General features: G+C 36.7%; 2 protein-coding genes across 2 annotated transcripts; one reads left to right on the forward strand and one right to left on the reverse strand.

Annotated features, from left to right (window-relative positions):
* The first annotated feature begins 4229 nt into the window (after positions 1 to 4229).
* LOC100245466 (auxin-responsive protein SAUR21) lies at positions 4230 to 4544 on the forward strand. The gene has a single exon (XM_059734476.1). It carries the CDS (start codon positions 4230 to 4232, stop codon positions 4542 to 4544), a length of 315 nt encoding a protein of 104 aa, XP_059590459.1.
* Positions 4545 to 5787: 1243 nt separating this feature from the next.
* Positions 5788 to 15402, reverse strand: LOC100252345 (ATP sulfurylase 2). The gene is made up of 5 exons (XM_002276957.3): positions 14470 to 15402; positions 13635 to 14040; positions 9483 to 9743; positions 8191 to 8277; positions 5788 to 6414 (listed from the first exon to the last, which is right to left on the reverse strand). Exons 1-5 carry the CDS (start codon positions 15027 to 15029, stop codon positions 6277 to 6279), a joined length of 1452 nt encoding a protein of 483 aa, XP_002276993.1. The 5' UTR covers positions 15030 to 15402; the 3' UTR covers positions 5788 to 6276.
* Between the last annotated feature and the right edge of the window lie 455 nt (positions 15403 to 15857).

The raw sequence follows: 15857 nt of genomic DNA on the forward strand, positions 1-15857 counted from the left end.
AATCTAATCCTTCTTAAACTCGTTTTAAAGGGTTTTAAGAAGTTGAATGCAAGTTGTCAGAGGTTCCAAGTCTCAAACTAGGGTTTTATGCACTTTTCGATGCAATCAATTAAGATAAGGAGGGACCAGTTAAGCTGGTTGGACTTGACCAATCAAAGTGCACTTACACTCTTTCTTTTCTAGTGACATGTATTCAACTAGTTGAGGATTGATTAAACCGATTGGGCAATGGTAACCTCAACAACTAGTAACTGATTCAACTAATTGACCTCAAATTTTATGTAACAATTAGTTTGGACATTCAACTCCTATTTAAAGGTTCTAAACTTTTGTATTGAGGGTGAAAAAGTTATAAATCATTTTTTAATATTATTTAAGCCTTAAAATAGTGTTTTTTATAATGCACTTGCTTTCAAACTTGCATTTCATCTTAATACACCATTTAACCTTGGTTTTTTTGTATTCCATTATATTAAATTGTAAATTATGAGTTTTATCCTTGTCAAATCTTTTCTTGTATATCTTGTGAAGTAGACTCAAGTATAGGGTATCACTTAAGGGAAAAATTTAAATGTAAGATATCACTTAAAGTTTGTCAAATGTAGAGTATCACTTGGGGAGTTCAAAAGTAAGACATCTCTTAAGAAAAATTATAAGTGTCAATTGGAGCCAATTAATCCAAGTGTAAAGTTTAAAGGTTTAGTCTGGAATGTTGGGAATCTTGGATTATTACATTCTCTATCTTTAGATCTCATATGGTGCATTTTATCTATCTCTAAGACTCTCTAAATTTAACATAATGGAAAAGAATGGTTTTAAAAACTAAAATACATATTAGATCTAGAGATAGAAACTCAAACTTGTGATGTGGATGTTCTCAAATCAATTTCATCTTATGAAGATGTTGAAACCGCAATAATCGTTGTAGATCTCATCTACCCAAGAGTTTTCCACCTAATCTCTCCCTTCATGGTTTCTGACATAAGAGAATGGCGGGTTTCTTTCTCTTCCATGAGCATGGCTAAGGTTTCATCTTTATGGAATCTCAAAAAATTGAGTAGAAAAACTAAAGCCTTAACCCCTAAAGGTATTTATATAAGCTTCCATGTGGGCTTAAATGACTTGAAACCAAATTAGGCTTTGGTCACCTAATTTAACTGACTTGTTAACTAACTTGAGTCCTAATTAATTAATTAACCCTAATAAACTCCAATTAATTAACTCAATCGAGAAAAATTATTTATAAGATTTAGTTCAACCTTACATTTTTTACCAAATCACCCATATGAACACTTATGAATTATATACCTTAAATATCCTCAAAGTGTGTGTCACCATGAATTAGGAGTTTAAGCGAGGAACATTAAAACTCATAAAAAAAATACTAGCCTCTTATATTCCAATTATGAAGTTGACTCAACACTCTAGTAAAGAGAGTCAACTGTACTCTAATATCCTATGAAATTACGATGAGACAAAACTCGAGTTCATAACCTTCTATCCAGTGCATGCAAACTCCTCGTGAACTAGTGTCCATAATCTAATATGGTAATATTATCAACCCATCAAAAATACCTCTTCAATTCTTAAGTTACAGATCCTCTTATTATGTGATCAGCTAACATACTTTAACTCCAAGGAGCATATGTCAAATTTCATTAAAGAAATTATTGTGACCACAAATTTCATAATCGTAAATCATTTAGATTATTCAAAATGACACACTGTCTCAATCCCATAAGATATCATGGTATCTCCATTGAGAATACCTGTTGTTATTAGCTTCTACCAATAATGACCTAATCCATAGGAAATATATGACCACTTTAGGGTTTCACCCATAAGTTAAAGTTATATGTTGATTTCATCATAGGTTTAATATCCTCTCAAAGTTGAGAGTTCATGCAACATAATAGTTTGGTGAATCATGACAATCCGATAGTCTTATGTCTTGATTCACTGTAGGTCTTGTCCAATGTGTAACTATACACACTAGTGCACTTACAATGGAAAACTTATCCCAACGGTCAAGATAAGTCATCTCTTTAATTAGGAAATAGTACACTACAATCTTTACTAGATTGTCCAAAGTCATGAGTCGATTATGAACAACTCATCATCTTGTAAGGAACCTATGACTTGTATCTTATGTACAACTCTTAATGCACCCAAGTCATATACAATGCAAGTAATATGAGTCTAAATGCTTAGATCAATGTTAATAAATATAAAATATAATAAGTGAAAAGTGAAGTTTAAGTTTGTTACATTATGTCTTACTTTTAAGGGCTTAATCCCAACATGAAAGTCTTAGTATAGTGGAACATCAAACTTGGGATTGAAATTACAGGAGAATGGATGTAGGCCAGGATTGGGTCAAACCACTCTCATACTCTCTTTGTTTATTTGCAATTGCTCTTATATTGATTTTTTATCGTATTATTGTGTATATTATCACTTGCATTCTATAATTATTAAATTTGTAAAAAGTGGCCATCACCCTATCCCCCCCTCCCCCCAAATATGGTGATTATCTTAGGTTTGTATGGCTAGAATCCTAACAATTAGCATTAGATTTTGGCCTTTAGTTTAGGACTTAATCATATTAAAGGTATTACTATCTAATATTGCTTAACAATCATAAGAGGATTTTCCAATAGACTCATTTTTTATGGGTGACGATTGTTTTTATTAGAAAACAAAAATGACTTGGTTTTTTAAGTTTATCCATTATGATTTGCGGGAAGTCATTTGTTAAATCAAGATTTAGTTAATCTCAATTTTAATTATAACAAAACAAACTTTGGAACTAATAATTCATCTTGAGTATGACTAGATAAAGATGATTTCCAAAGTTACAATTATAAAGATAAATCAAGTCAAAGAAAAATCAAAAGGAAGAAAGACTAAAAAAGAATAGTTTTCAACACTTTATTTAGGATCTCTTTGTAAGTTTATTAGTGCATTAGTATCATACATCTTATTTTTATTCATGCACCTAAAATCATCCAAGAGTTTAATTGCTTTAAAAAAAATTATATTGAATAATTTCATCTTTTCAATGAAAACCTTTAGTTAAATTCTTTGTAAACTTTTCTAAAAATGTTTTAAGAATTATTACACAATTTTTAGAGGTCAAACCTTAAAACCAGAGTATTTGAGCACTTTACAATGTAATCGATCGAGAGGCTAGGGAACCGATTAAGCCGGTTTGGCTCAATCGGTCGAGGTACATTTTGCACCTTCTCTCTTCCAATAGCTAGTGCTCAACTAGTTAAGCTTTTGGCTTGTCTAGTTAAGGAAGGGGTTGAGCATCAATTAAGGGTCAATCAAACCTTCAAAAGCCCAACAATTACCTACAAAGCATTTATTGTCTAATGGCTAATGAATTAGTCAAAGCAATTGTTCAAGTGATCAACCCTTAAGCTTGTCTAATGGCTAATTTGAGCTTTCAAACCCTATTTAAAGACTCTAAACTTTTATGTTTTAGAGGGCAAGAGTTCTAAATCTTTTATAAACATCATTTGAGCCTAACAAAAGTGTTTTTTAAGAGCACTTTGTTTTTAACTTGCATATCATTAGTACCCTTTAATCCTAGTTTTTCTTATATTCATTTGAGCTTAAATTTATACGTATTAAGACTTTGTTTAATTCGATATTTTTTTTATAACCTTTGTAAGACGAGTTCAAGTGTGGAATATCACTTGAGGGAAAAATTTAAATGCAAAATATCACTTAATGTAACACTTGGGAGTTCAAGAGTGAGGCATCTCTTACAAATTTTGTAATGTTCAATATAGCCGTTAAATCCAATTACAAAGGTTAAAGACAACTTGAAAGACTTGTGTTTGAAGCCTTAGTATTACTATTCACTTCTCGTGTTTTTGTTTGTATTACACGCTATCACATGGATCTGGTGCTGTGAAGCTAAAAAAGAGTGGTGGACACGAGTTTTTTTACATTGAGAGAGGGACATATGGGGGGGGTTGGCTGAAGTACTGAATCTTAATGGACAACACCAATGGAGAGGGACGTGTGACCAAGTAAGCCAAGGCATGTGATTCTTAATCTGGTAGGTAACTGATTCCACCTAATTGCTTTTCTTTTGGCCACATACTTCATTAATAACAACTGGCAAGTTGGCAATGTTGTTCATGCATATGTGCAGATATCAGAGGAGGCCTGAACCTTAGACTTTCACTTCAATTTAGTTTCCTGAGTTTTTAGTCATGGGTTTTCGTTTGCCCTTGATGATGGTTTCTCATGTCAAACAAATTATGAAACTGCAACCTCTTGCCAAAAACCGGTTAGCAGCAGCAACGGCAGATGTTCCAAAAGGCTATTTTGCGGTTTATGTTGGGGAGAATCAGAAGCAGCGGTTTGTGGTTCCGATATCTTACTTGAACCATCCTTCGTTTCAGGACTTGTTAAGTCAGGCTGAGGAAGAGTTTGGGTTCGACCATCCCATGGGTGGTCTCACCATTCCCTGCAAAATAGCCAACTTCATAGAACTCACTTCTCGCTTGCAGGTGAATAACCTGTGAGAAACAAGATCAGCAAGAAGGAAGCCTAACAGCAGAAAATTGTTGGTCGACGCCAATCTTTTTCCACTCTTTTTTATATACAGAGTGATGACCCATGTCTTCAATTTTGACATGAAGGTACTTGTCCCCTCATTGCAATTTAGTTTGTGATCCATTTTTCTTTGAGATGAGAGGGAAAAGTCTGGAAGCACCTGACAAGGAAGGTTACCTCTTCACTCAAAAATGGCTGAAGAGATGGAGATGGAAATAGAATGGGCCAAATGTTTTTTCCTGGCCAAGTGTGAGAATTGGTCATCCCACCTCAGATTGCCCTGTTTCCATTGCAATACAGCCCTGTTAAAATTTTTATACAAAGATGTTCCTTTCAGAAATCTCCATGGAGGATTCTATTAATTCATCTTTGACCTTCTGTTTCTGATATAGCGAAAGTGCCTTTCAATTGACTTGAAGGTTGTAATTTAGTTTGTATTGTACTTCTTTTTGAGTTAACTAGGAGGAATCAAAACATCAGTTTTGTGGAGAACATCCTTTTGGGGCCTTTGGTTTGGCCTTCTGAATTTGTAGATCTAGTTTGTTTCTAAGACATTTGGGTGAACAAAATTAAAGCATCGCTTTGATCTTTTGCATCTATTTGTCTTTCTCATCATAACAACAATTTATGATTTCAGGTTTCTGGAAGTTATATTCTTCCTATCTCTAAGTATGATGAAGTTAGGTAGTATTTGTTTTTTTGGCTTTTTACTGAAAGCAATTTGTTTTCGAAATTTATATCATTTGTTTTTCTATTTTTTCATAACTTATTATAAACCTTTTGTTAAATAGAAAAAACCAAAATATGTAACTTTCTCTAAATAGAAAAAATAATATATTGGTTTTTTTTTATTTTTTAATATTTAATAGAAATAAAATACTAGAAAAACAAACAATCTAATATTTAATACTATTAAACATTAAGGTTCTATTTAAAATTAAGTAAAAAAACAAACACCACCTTAGTCTCAAGGCCACCTCGGAACAAGCTGGATATGGTGATTAAGAAAAATATCAGAATTTTAAGATATTAGATCAGTAGGGAAGCAACAGCAGAGGTCAGTGCAGCATGGCTTGGCCCGATGTTGATTTCTACTAGTAGCATCAGATTCTTTAATGTAGATCAAAAGTGTAAATGTTTATGTGGGGGAGAAGGGGCTACTGTATTGATTTTATTATCATGGACCCTATACTGGTCAAAGGGATTCAGGCCTTCGAGCTGAAGATCATTCTAAATATATTCCACACAAATTAGAATTCAAAGCATTCAATACAAACCAACCTCAATACCCTCTCAAACAACCCAAAAAAGAGAACTCAATACAGAAGAACAGGTTGAGATGAAAGGGCAGAAATCCACAAAGATCAATTTGAGTTATGTAAAATTCATTTATCCCTGTCATCTGTTCATTGCCACAGCAGGCACTAAATGTGATTTCTTATTGGGTTGATCCTCTTTTAACAATAATTAACAAATAAATCAATATTCTACCTGCATATCAAGCACAATCTAGTTGAAAAAGTGCGGTCTGATCACCAGGAGTCCAATAGAAGAGGCCCACATACAATCACAATGTGCATGCCCAATTTCAATCTGCTAGTTGACAAATGATCCTTGAATTGTGTCCCGCTTTCATGGTTCATACTACACTACACTCCTGCCTGAATCAACCACAGCAAAGGATGGTTGAAATTTAGAAATCTAAGCAGATACAACAGCTGATTGCTGTGTGGTATCTTCTGCTTGCAAACTCTCATAGTATCTGACAAGGACACTCCATCCCTGGGGGCACATAAAACCATCAGGAGGGTTCTCACCGTTTCTTGCATAAGTCCGCATCTGCAATGACATAACAAGTTCACCAAATTAATAAGAAAAAGTTTAAGTTCTATTATTTTCTAATATCTAGTAAACTTCTTTAACATTAATGGGCAAATGTTCTCACAGCAGAACTCAAAGAACTCCCTTGCCCTTTCATAACATATCTTGAAGGAAAGAAATATTGTTTATGTGTGACATATTACCTATTTCTCTTCAGAAAGTCAAGACCCTGATTTCTCATTTTTCAATCTCTTGCAATTTTAAAGTTAAATGTCTTTTGTCACCCCCTTTTTGAATTAAAAGGAATAAAAAGATAAAGAGGTTAAAAATCATCAGTTTTTAAATCCAATCAACAAATATAAATGACTATCCTAAAAAATTTCCATAGAAACTCTCTTCATCTCTCCTCCTCAACTTCTTAATAAGTCCCTTCCAGTCAAACAAAATATCCTTAAGAGAGAAGGAAAATGTTTTCCATTTCAAGAGAGAAGGGAATTGCCCCTGATTAGTAAAAAACTAAGATGCATGTCATTTTTGTCTGGTCAGAGTGATTTCAGACTATGCTTTTCAGAATGAATCAGAACAAATAGTGGACACATTTTTCATGCAAAAGATTGTCTGTTAGATACCACTTATTTTAAAGTCAGAGACAAGCTTAACTGTCTTATGGAGAAAAAAATAAAAGAAAGAGAAGAAAAAACTCTCTGAAATTCCACAGCCATATACTTAGAGGAGAATAGGAGGCAGTTTCCCTCTTTCTGGACTTAAGGAATTTCACATACTAGAGGACACAAAATAGAAATTGCCTTCCCCATTTCTCTTTAGGTGACCATTTGACCATGCCATGAATCAATAACAAATTTATTGTACTTTCCAAATTACAGAAGGATATGATGGTTGAATGCTTAAGGCCATTGGACCAGGTTAGTTTCTGCTATTATATCCCAACCATGTCAGCAAAATTATCACCCCATTCACAGTATGTTCAAGCGCTTGCTGCAGTCCTCAAATCTGTGAAGGACTGCCTTAAAATACAGCACAGCATGAGTATCACTGTAGAAGAATAGGATGAGTATGGGCATGGGAAATGTGTCATATAAGAAGGATATGAACACAGTTAGTCACTGGAAGGTCCTTAGGGTACCATCTTGGACTGTTCCAGCATTACATGGATATTTCATGATGAGTAAAGTATCCATGTCCAACAAGATGTGTTCAAAACTTCATTTTTCTCTAAGGTAGATAACTCAAGTTAACAAAACCTTGAATCCCCATTAATTGGGGTTATCAAAGGTGGAGGCAAAGAAAACATCTAGATGGTTAGGCCATCCCCATGTTCTACTACTGACCCAACCTACTCCTTAAAGCCATCCCATGTTCAGCTACTGACTCAGCCTATCCCTAGACATGAACCTGCATGGCTTCACCCAACAAGCATACATTGGTCCATGTGATACACACTCTGACTACCCTCAAGCTGCAGGTAGCTCTTAGCAGAAGGCCCTAAAGCCTGGCTCAGGAGTCAAGGGGTAGAAGGTCAGAATGGGAGGATCTAAGTTCAGCTCATTACCAAAAAGAAAATTACCCTGCTAGAAAAAAGATAGCACCTAGCAGAAACTGAAACCTAGAACTCCTGGATTCAATGGCACAATACTATCTTCTAGAAACAAATGAAACATCAGAGCCAAAAGAATTGCAACTACCAACAAAAATTGCCATTCCAAAAACTGTTTTCAGCTCCACGAGGCATAAGTTACACTACTGACAACTAGGAGATCAGAATGCTGTTGCTACCTTGGTTCCTGAAATGAAGAGAAAATCCTTAGCACGTGAAGGATCAAAAAAGGCCATCTTCTTTCCCACTGTGTCATATGCTGCAACCTGCATAGTATAATAAGTTAGAAGATTAATGGATTCATTGCAGGAAAAGCATAATAAAAATGATGTGCGTCTTCAAGTTAACAATAATGGAAGGAACCTTGCCAAATATTTGAATAAAATAGGAGTTATAGTTGTGGCTACTTTGGTGCTAACATGGCCTTCTCAGTGATGATATTCAATCAGCTGTTTTTAATAACTATCCCAATACCCAGAGCAAACCCCAACCCACACAGACAGCAACCAAAATAAATAGATAAATAAAAACTAGCAAAAGGATTGCAATCTCAAATCTTGAAGATTAGTATAAAGGTGCAAGGCTTGCTTGTTTCAAGAGCCTTATAATTCAAAATGAATGAATAGACACGAACCACACATTGTAACTACGTAAGCTTTCATATTGTAGATTTGAAATCCAGAAAAAATCATGTAAGTTCTATTACAAGCTAAAGGTTTAGCCTTCAAGACATCATATTCTTGTTTATTTAGAATATAAATTTTGAGCATGTAAATGAATGTAGATAATGCTATCTTACAGACCACTGTAGACCCAGTTTCATAAAGAGTGAGCATTGCTGTGTTGTGTGATAATAAATCAGACCATGCAGGCATGAAAAAGGTTGGTCTCTTCCACCATGTGCATATCAGCAGAGCAGGTGCAGAATTTTACATCAAGTTGGATAACTTTATCACTTTGGTAATTTTAAAACTGGCAATGGTTTGTAATATGGCAGATCCATTTTTTAAAACTTTTGATAATGCATTCTAATTTGGAATATTTCCATAAATTCCCAAGTTTATTATTTTGAGGAAAGAGCAAAGAATTTTTCAATCTGAACTAAACAAGGATATATTAGCATTGTCTAGAGCGCATTTTCATCACTTTAAGAATCATATGTGAAAATGGTAATTAGATCACTCAAAGAATAAGATTACTAGAATCTGGGGACAAATATAATATAACTCCACTACCATTAGAACTGTGAATAATATGATAACCTTTTTAGGCCATTGAAAGATCGATAGGTAACAACTCAGAATAGATTAACTAAAACCATCAAGATAAATTTATGTACTCATCAATCCCGAACATCTAGTAGAATCTTACCTACTAGATGCAGGGAAATTTTGTGAAAAGAAGATACAATATAACCTGAATTAAAACTTGAGCAAACATGGGTGAGAGCAGAGTATCAAGAAAAACCTACCCTGAATGGCAGAATATTTAGCTTCTCCAAGCCAGGAGCCATGCTTAACACCTTTTTCCCATGGTCAGGGTCATACAAATCCCTCTTCTCTGTTGGGTGACCCATACCAGCAGGATCACGACCTACAATATAGAAATTAGCACCTGCATTTATCCGTCCCTTGGCATGCCATTGTACTTCAGTTGGGCCTGCATAATGCATAGGTGATGGGAATATAGCCACAATGGTAGTTTCAGGATCAAGGACTCCATCTTCTAGGACCTGTCCAAAAATAAAATTTGAATAAGAAAATTGAACTTTGGACAACACATGACAATTAAATTTTTAAGTTTCATAAACTTGTCAAAAGACTAAAATAAAATTTTCAAGCTCCAAACACATGTGATTTGAAATTGCAACTTCATGGTGCAAAATGATGATAAAAAGGAAAATCCTAAAACAATCTTATCAAGTATTAGAGGAAAACAAAAAACAAATTCCATATGCTATGACATGGGGGAAAACCAAAATTGTTCAAAAGCTATTCAAGAACTATGAGGATCGGGTTTTTTGTGGGTGTTTACTGGTGTGTATGGTCTGGTGGGCAGAAGGGAAAGAGAGGACTTTTGGGAAGAGCTTGGGGCAATAAGAGGTTTATGGAGCAACCCTTGGTGTGTAGGTGGGGATTTTAATATGATAAGATTTACTGGGGAACGTAGTAGTGGAGGAGGGTTATCTTCAACAATGAGGAGATTTTCAGAAGTGTTAGAGGATTTGGAGCTGAGGGACATTCCTTTGCAGGGGGTTCCATTTACTTGGAGGAGTGGGTTGAATAACTAATCTCAATCTAGGCTTGACCGGTTTTTAGTAACAGATAATTGGGACAGCTTGTTTAATGGGTTAGTGCAGGGTGTTTTACCCAAACCGGTTTTTGATCACTTTCCCATTTTGCTAGATGGAGGAGGTATGAGGAGGGGGGGACCCTCTACTTTCAGATTTGAGAACACGGGGTTAGAGGAGGAGGGGTTCAAAGATCAGGTTAAGAATTGGTGGCTGAGCTTTGATTTTACTAGGACTTTTAGCTTTGTTTTAGACACAAAATTCAGAGCCTTAAAAGTAGTCTTGAAGACTTAGAATAAAGAGGTGTTCGGTTTCATTGAGGCTAAAAAAAGAGAAGCTCTCAACCAAGTTGTGTATTGGGACAAGAAGGAGAAAGTTTCAGCCCAAAATCTGAAAAAGTGTGAAGCCAGAAATGAGGTTAGGGAGTCTTATAAGACTTGGATTCTGAGAAAGGAAATCTCTTTGGGACAAAAGTCAAGGGAAGTGTGGTTAAAGGAGGGGGACAATAACACCAAATTCTTCCACAGGATGGCGAATGCTCACAATAAAAGAAACTGGTTGTCCAAGGTGAAAGTGAATGGTCGTTGGTATACCGAGGAGAATGATTTAAAAGCTAATGTGGTTGGGGCATTTCATAACCTCTATTCAGAAAAAGGGGGGTGGCATCCCTGTATTGACGGGTTATCCTTTGTGGGGTTAGATAGCAGTAAGGTTGAGAGGATAGAGCTTCCTTTTTCCGAAGAAGAGGTGTTTGCAGCTCTCTCAGATCTTGGCAAGGACAAAGCTCTAGGTCCAGACAGCTACACCATGGCATTTTGGTTTTTTTGTTACGATGTTGTGAAGGTAGAGGTTTTGGGTTTTTTTAGAGACTTCCATGAGAAAGACAGATTTGTTAAGTCTTTGAATGCTACTTTTCTATCTCTTGTTCCTAAGAAAGAAGGTGTAGAAAACCTGAAAGATTTTAGGTCGATTAGTCTTGTGGGTAGCTTTTATAAGTTGTTGGCCAAGGTGTTGGCTAGTAATGGGCAAAGTAATTTCAAAGTCCCAAAATGCCTTTGTGGAGGGTAGACAGATTTTAAATGCAATTTTGATTGCAAATGAGGTTGTGGACTCAAGGTTAAAAAGTAATGAAAGTGGTGTGTTATGCAAGTTGGATATAGAGAAGGCATATGATCATGTGAATTGTAAGTTCTTGTTTGCAGTGCTTAAAAATATGGGCTTTGGGGAGAAATGGATTAAATGGGTAGAATGGTGCATCTCTAATGTGAAATTTTATGTTTTAGTAAATGGATCTCCTCTTGGTTTTTTCCAAAGTTCAAGGGGATTGAGACAAGGAGATCCCATTTCCCCTTATTTATTTGTGATAGCCATGGAGGTGTTTAGTTGTCTCTTGAAGAGGGCTATTAGTGGGGGCTACTTATCTGGTTGGAGGGTAAGAGGTAGGAGCGGTGAGGGGATTCTGATCTCGCACTTGTTATTTTTTATGATACTTTTGGGTTTTATGAGACGTCTCAAGACCAGATGATTTATCTAAGTTGGCTTCTTATGTGGTTCAAGGCTTGCTCAAGTTTGAGAATCAATCTAGAGAAAAGTGAGTTAATTTCGGTGGGCAGGGTGCATAATATAGAGGACTTGGCCTTGAAGTTGGGGTGTAAAGTGGGTGGTCTCCCTTTCTGCTATTTGGGTCTTCCTTTGGGGGGGCCCCTCAAATCAGTGGCAGTGTAGGATGGTGTTGAAGAGAGATTTCGAAAAAGGCTAACCATGTGGAAGAGACAGTATATCTCAAAAAGAGTAAGACTCACTCTAATTCGAAGCACTTTGTCTATCATGTCTATATATTTCATGTCCCTTTTTTGCATGCCAAGACAAGTGAGGTTAAGATTGGAGAAGATTCAAAGAGATCTTCTCTGGGGTGGTAGAGCTCTTGTGCAAAAACTGCATCTTGTTAGGTGGAACACGGTTTGCTTGGAGAAAAGGAAAAGTGGTTTGGGTGTGAAAAATCTCTCTTTGGTGAATACAACTCTCTTAAGCAAGTGAAATTGGCGATATGCCAATAAAAAAGAGGCCCTTTGGAAGCAAGTCATCAATCAAAAGTATGGTGAAAAGGATAGGAGGTGGTGCTCCCATGAGGTGAGTGAGAAATATGGTGTGGGATTGTGGAAAGCTATTAGGAAAGAGTGAAATTATTTGAGTGGCAGGTTGGCCTACCAAGTAGGTAATGAGCAAAGAGTTAGATTCTATATAAACAAGTGGTGTGGATATGAGTCATTTTGTGAGTCATTCTCTTCCTTGTTTACCCTTTCTTCATCTAAGGAAGCTTGGGTGCAAATGTTTGGAACCTTGAAGGTGATAGGGGTGGATGGACTCCTCTTTTCTCAAGGGCCTTTAATGCTTGGGTGTTAGTGTTGGTGGAGCGTTTTCTGCAAAAGATCCAAGCTTTTAGGGTGTACAGGGATGTGGAAGATAGAGTGATTTGGATAGTTTCGAGGTGTGGGACCTTTTCGATCAAATGTCTTTATTTTATCTTAGAGCCCAGAGATTCTCCTTTGTTCCCTAGTGGTAGTATTTGGAGATCAAGCGCGCCTCCTAAGGTGGCTTTCTTTGCTTAGGAGGCTTCTTAGGATGAAGTTTTAACTCTAGACCAACTTCAAAGGAGGGGGCACTTCTTGGCAAATAGGTGTTTTCTTTGTCTCTCTAAAGTAGAGACAGTTGATTACCTTCTTCTTCACTGTGCCAAGACTCGGGTTCTTAGGAATCTTCTTTTCTCCCTCTTTGGTGTGTCTTGGATTCTTTCTTATTCAATGAAGGAAACTCTTCTTGGGTGGCATGGGTCATTTGTGGGTAAAGCTTGTAAAAAGGCTTGGTAAGCAGCCCCCTTATGTATATTTTGGACAGTATGGAAGGAAATGAAGAAATTTGCTAGCGTTTGGCAATGAAGAATTTTCACTCCAAAGATTGAAAAATTCTTTTGCATGTAACCTGTGGTCTTGGGTCAGGGTGTCTCTAGATTTGAGCTCTTTTTCGCTTGTAAGCTTCATTGATTGGTTAGGCTCTAAGTAAGGGCAAGTGATGTTTTTTGTTTCTATCCTTTCCCCTCTGGTTTGAGCCTACTGGCTTCTTTTGTATACTTCTTGTATACTCTGAGGGCACTATTTTTGGTATCCCCTCTTTACTTTATATACGACTTTTCTTTACCTATAAAAAAAAGGTTATTGCATGTATTATTATTTCAAGAAACAAAAAAGAGAAGGACGAGTTGATTTTTCATTAGTGGTCAACAAATTTCCCAAGACTGATTATGAATATTATATGGAGGACATTGAAAGTAGTAACCTTGCTATGTTGTTCCATTCGAACATCCAAGGGCACGTCGTCTGCCTTTGTGTAACCTCCAAGAGGATGAAGCAATAATATAGGATTCTTGTATCCCATTTCCAAAAGTCGCCTGCGTGTGTCATTCATTAACAAAGCATGCCCATTATGGACAGGGTTCCTCAGCTGAAAAGCAAAAACTGCATCGGCCTGCCGCTTATCAAATTCTTTACGGAGTTGTTGGGGTGACAGCCTATAGTGGTCAAGACCATCATTATATTTGATGGGCTTCAACACTTCCAGATCTCCACCGATGAGCCAATTTCCAGCTGGAGTAATTACCTCTTCAACATAAGGTAATCCTGGAGCAGTTGTTCCCCATGTTCTGGCAACTCTTTCTTCTTTGTTATGCTTGTATATTTCAATGCTGCAATAAGAATGGAAAACTTGAAAATGTTAAAGAAACAGTCAAATAACTGATCGGACATCTTGATTTCCAAAACAGCATGTTGGGAAAATTATGATCAAGATGACATGATCGACAGAAGTTTACTAGAAACCCCATAGTCTATAATGCGGTTCCTCTTTGTTCTCAGTCCACATAGGCAACAGGAGATAGTCAGTTATCCAATGCTCTTGCTATAGCAGATAGGACATTGTTTGAGGCCATGAACAAAAGACATATGATAAGGTATATTTCAAATGGACGTAAATTTTATCAGTCCTGAAGGTTCTAAGTTTGTTAGGTTCAACTTATTGAAACATCTAGTATCCAATACTTCCATTTCTTTAACTTTTCGTGCACATTTTATCAGAAAGCAAACAACCTCTAAAAAATTCGTCTCTAGAAACTGACCTTCGAAGTATACCAACCAAATCACCAGTGGGGCCAACCAACCCCACGTCCTGCGATGCCCCGATTCGCTCCTTGGCCTCATCATCAATAGCCAAAACAATGGGAAGCGACATGTTCACAATAGTCCCATCCTTCATCCTGATACAATTGAAATGCAAGCTCTGTAAATACTCATCTTCCCTCATGAACCCTTTCAGCGGACTTGCCCATCCCTCACTAATCACATGAACCCATTCCAAATCGATCTGGGTCAGCCCCACCTTCGGCATTGACTCCGCCTCCAGAGCCTTCGCGGCCCGCTCGCTCTCAGGCACCACCCGATCCACCAAAGCACCGCCATCCGGCTCAATCAGAGAGCTCTTGATTGTAGAAGAAGAAGAAGATTTATGTGAAGGAATCGCAGACATGGCGCGGCGAAGAAGAGCGGGGGCTAAGGGGTTCGAATGGTAAATGGGTCTGGGTCGGATTGAAGTAGAGTGATTGGTTCTTCTGATTGTGGTTTGGGGGTGGAAGTTGAGGCTGAGGTTGGAACTGATGTGGAGCCTAATGCTGAGAGACATTGTTAATGGAAATTTTGAGAGGAGTCGCAGAGAATGAGGCGGTGCGACGAAATATAGATCCGCCAAAATGGGGGAACCGCGTTTCCTCCTCTAATGAATTTGGCCATCATCTTGGCCTCGTGGTGGCGGTGATGGTGGTGGGGATATGGTAGGCGGAGAGAGACGTAAATGGCTTATATGCTATCGACTGAAAAATCAAAAATCTGTCCACATATTTATTACTATTCCAGACTTCGTTTCCACAAAGTCTTTTTCCCCGTGGTCCTGCACATGGTCCAACGCTCCCGTATCTTTCCTTTTTCTCATGTCCTCCCCCCGCCCTTTTCCCGCTTTTGCCCCATCGGCAGATGATGGGAGCATTTGCCTCCCGATCAAGCCCTTTACATTATAATTTAATAATAAATAAGCCTCCCAGGTCCCGCCTCCCGCATGGGCAGTGATTAATTCCAATATCCTTCTCGGCATTGGGAAGCGGAAATGTAATTTAATTTTGAAAGTTTTCTCTACTTAAGTCCGTACCTAGTTTAAATCTAACATTACTCCTAGGATGGTAATAAAGGGGTTGTTTCGTAATTATATTTGAAGACAGTTTATATTATTTAGAATAAAAAAATAATTTTAATTTAAAAAATAAGTTTTGAGTATTTTTGACAACCTTTTTATTGAATTTTTTAATAAATTTGAAGTATTTTTAATTGTGATTTTGTAAAGTGTTTTCAAATAATAATTGAAATATGATTATAAGTTTTTGTACGGTATTAAAAAAAATCGATTGATAAAATTGGATAACTTGTGATTTATTAAAAATTAAAACCTTATATAAATTAA

Source organism: Vitis vinifera, chromosome 18 (assembly GCF_030704535.1).
Source record: "Vitis vinifera cultivar Pinot Noir 40024 chromosome 18, ASM3070453v1".
In the NCBI taxonomy this organism is placed as follows: Eukaryota; Viridiplantae; Streptophyta; class Magnoliopsida; order Vitales; family Vitaceae; genus Vitis; species Vitis vinifera.

Bases quoted from the DNA above. Each gene is read 5' to 3' on its own strand.
- LOC100245466 (XM_059734476.1), top strand. From the start codon at position 4,230: ATGGGTTTTCGTTTGCCCTTGATGATGGTTTCTCATGTCAAACAAATT.
- LOC100252345 (XM_002276957.3), bottom strand. From the start codon at position 15,029: ATGTCTCTCAGCATTAGGCTCCACATCAGTTCCAACCTCAGCCTCAAC. The intron at 14,041-14,469 runs GTCAGTTTCTAG...TTCTTATTGCAG, and splicing joins TTGGTTGGTATACTTCGAAG to CATTGAAATATACAAGCATA. The intron at 8,278-9,482 runs GTAGGTTTTTCT...TATACTATGCAG, and splicing joins TAAATATTCTGCCATTCAGG to GTTGCAGCATATGACACAGT.